At 51.9% G+C, this 2183-nt stretch overlaps 1 protein-coding gene across 1 annotated transcript; it reads left to right on the top strand.

Annotated features, from left to right (window-relative positions):
- The first annotated feature begins 1147 nt into the window (after window positions 1–1147).
- On the top strand, window positions 1148–1627 carry LOC141027493 (uncharacterized). The gene has a single exon (XM_073504549.1). The coding sequence runs from the start codon at window positions 1148–1150 to the stop codon at window positions 1625–1627; it is 480 nt and encodes a 159-aa protein (XP_073360650.1).
- Window positions 1628–2183: the final 556 nt, after the last annotated feature.

The raw sequence follows: 2183 nt of genomic DNA, 5'->3' as shown, positions 1-2183 counted from the left end.
CGTGGACTCCGCCAAGGCGATCCGCTGTCACCATTTCTGTTCATTCTAGTGATGGAGCCACTGCAGCAGCTGCTAGTGCAAGCGGTCCATGATGGGACCCTGAGCCGCTTGCGTGGACATGTACCTGCCTTCCGCACCTCTATGTACGCGGACGACATGGCAATCTTCATTAACCCCATCCGTTCGGAAGTGGAAGCGTTACAACAGATCCTGCATGCTTTCGGGGAGGCCACCGGCCTCAAGGTGAACTTCGAGAAGAGCACGATTCTGCCAATCCAAGGTGCACTTTTTGACGTCCAGCTTGTCACTGAACCCTTGGGGGCCCCCTGTGCGGCCTTCCCATGCAAATTCCTCGGGCTTCCGCTGTCACTCAGAAAATGGCGCAAGGTTGACCTCCAACCCCTGCTTGACAAGCTCCTGGCAAGGCTAGCCTGCTGGAAGCTCAAGCTATTCGCGGTGGCCGGCAGATTGGTGCTCCTCAACTCGGTCCTGACTGCATTTTCCACCTACTGGCTGTCTATGCAAGACATGCCTGCCTGGGTGCGCCGCCAAATTGATAAGGCCAGAAGAGCCTGGCTTTGGCGGGGGCAAGAGGAATGCCATGGCGGCCACTGCAAGGTTGCCTGGGGGAGGATCTGTAGGCCGAAGGAGCTGGGCGGCCTCGGAATCCTAGACCTAGTGCGGTTCGGACAAGCCTTGAGGCTACGTTGGCTATGGCTTGAACGGACGGCACCGGAGAGACCATGGATAGGCTTGCCCGTCCCATGTACCCTAAAAGAGAGAACTTTGTTCGCGGCCGCAACAGCGGCGCAGGTCAGAGATGGGAAGACGGCGTCCTTCTGGTATGACAGCTGGATGCAAGGGGAAGCACCCTTCTTAGTGGCACCTGAGATCTTCCAGCTGGCGCGCCAAAAAAAACAAGACGGTGCATGCGGCGCTCCGGGACAACAGCTGGGTGCATGATGTACGAGGGCGGGTGACCACGGGGTTACTACCTCAATTCATCAACCTCTGGACGAAGGTGGCGGCTGCTAGCCAGCTGTCGGTCGGTCGGGATGTCTTCACCTGGAAACTGACGGAGTCGGGCCTATTCTCCACAAGCTCGGCATACCACATGCAGTTCTTGGGGTCTACGAGATCGCCCATCATGGAGGCGGTGTGGAAGGCATGGGCGCCGGCGAAGATCAAGTTTTCCGCCTGGCTTCTCGCCATTAACAGACTCCTCACCGCGGACAGGTTGATGGCGAGACAATGGCCAAACTGCTACTTTTGTCCTCTCTGTATGCGTAGCCTCGAGACCAATGTGCATCTGTTCCAGGAGTGCCCATGGGCTCGACGTCTATGGGCGAGGGGGGCTGACCGTTTTCAGCTACCGTCATGCCACCCAGATAACTGGAACATAAGGACTGACACAACCGAGTGGCTCCTGGGCTTGACGACCAACGTAGCACAGGCCAAGAAGGCGAGGTCCATCTCCCTACTCATAGCTTGGACAATCTGGGCCGAGAGAAACAACAGGATTTTCATAGGTCAAGAACGATCTGTTGAGAGGGCGCTGGACTCCGTTGGCGACGAGATCACAACCTGGACGTGGGCAGGCGGGAAGCACTTGATGCCGCGAGAGTAGGACCTAGGCGCCCGCCCCGTTTTTCCTTCCTTTTTCCTTTCTTTCCTTCCTTCTTCAGCGAGTTCGCTCGTTTTTTTGTACAGTTGGCGTTCTTTCGCCGTCTTCGTCTTATAGTGAAATCGCAGCTCTCCTGCGTTTCCTCAAAAAAAAAAAAAAAACAATGCAGAATACCATATGTATTTTATTGTACTCACTGCATGTCATAGTGCATATTAGTTTAGTGTTACGTGAAAAAAAAATCAAATTTTGTCCTTGTGTTGGATTTTTTTTTTCAACAGCTAGCTTAACAACAAATCGGTACCATTGAATTTATCATGGAATACATTTTTGTATCGGGTGTATTTGGTACTGTAAATTCTCATTTCTTATAAACTTGAAAAAATTGTGCAAAATTTGACCTGGAACAAATCTAATATGCTCTATGTTTTGAAATGGAGAGGTAGTCAGTCCATTTGTAATAATTCCTTATAGTTATATAACAAACGGAGTGTTGATAGATTATAGAAGGATCCCACTGACGTGTGGCGCATTCATACTTTCACTTGTGCTATCATTA

This window comes from Aegilops tauschii, chromosome 7, assembly GCF_002575655.3.
Source record: "Aegilops tauschii subsp. strangulata cultivar AL8/78 chromosome 7, Aet v6.0, whole genome shotgun sequence".
Classification (NCBI taxonomy): Eukaryota; Viridiplantae; Streptophyta; class Magnoliopsida; order Poales; family Poaceae; genus Aegilops; species Aegilops tauschii.
This window is presented reverse-complemented; position numbering and strand designations above follow the sequence as displayed.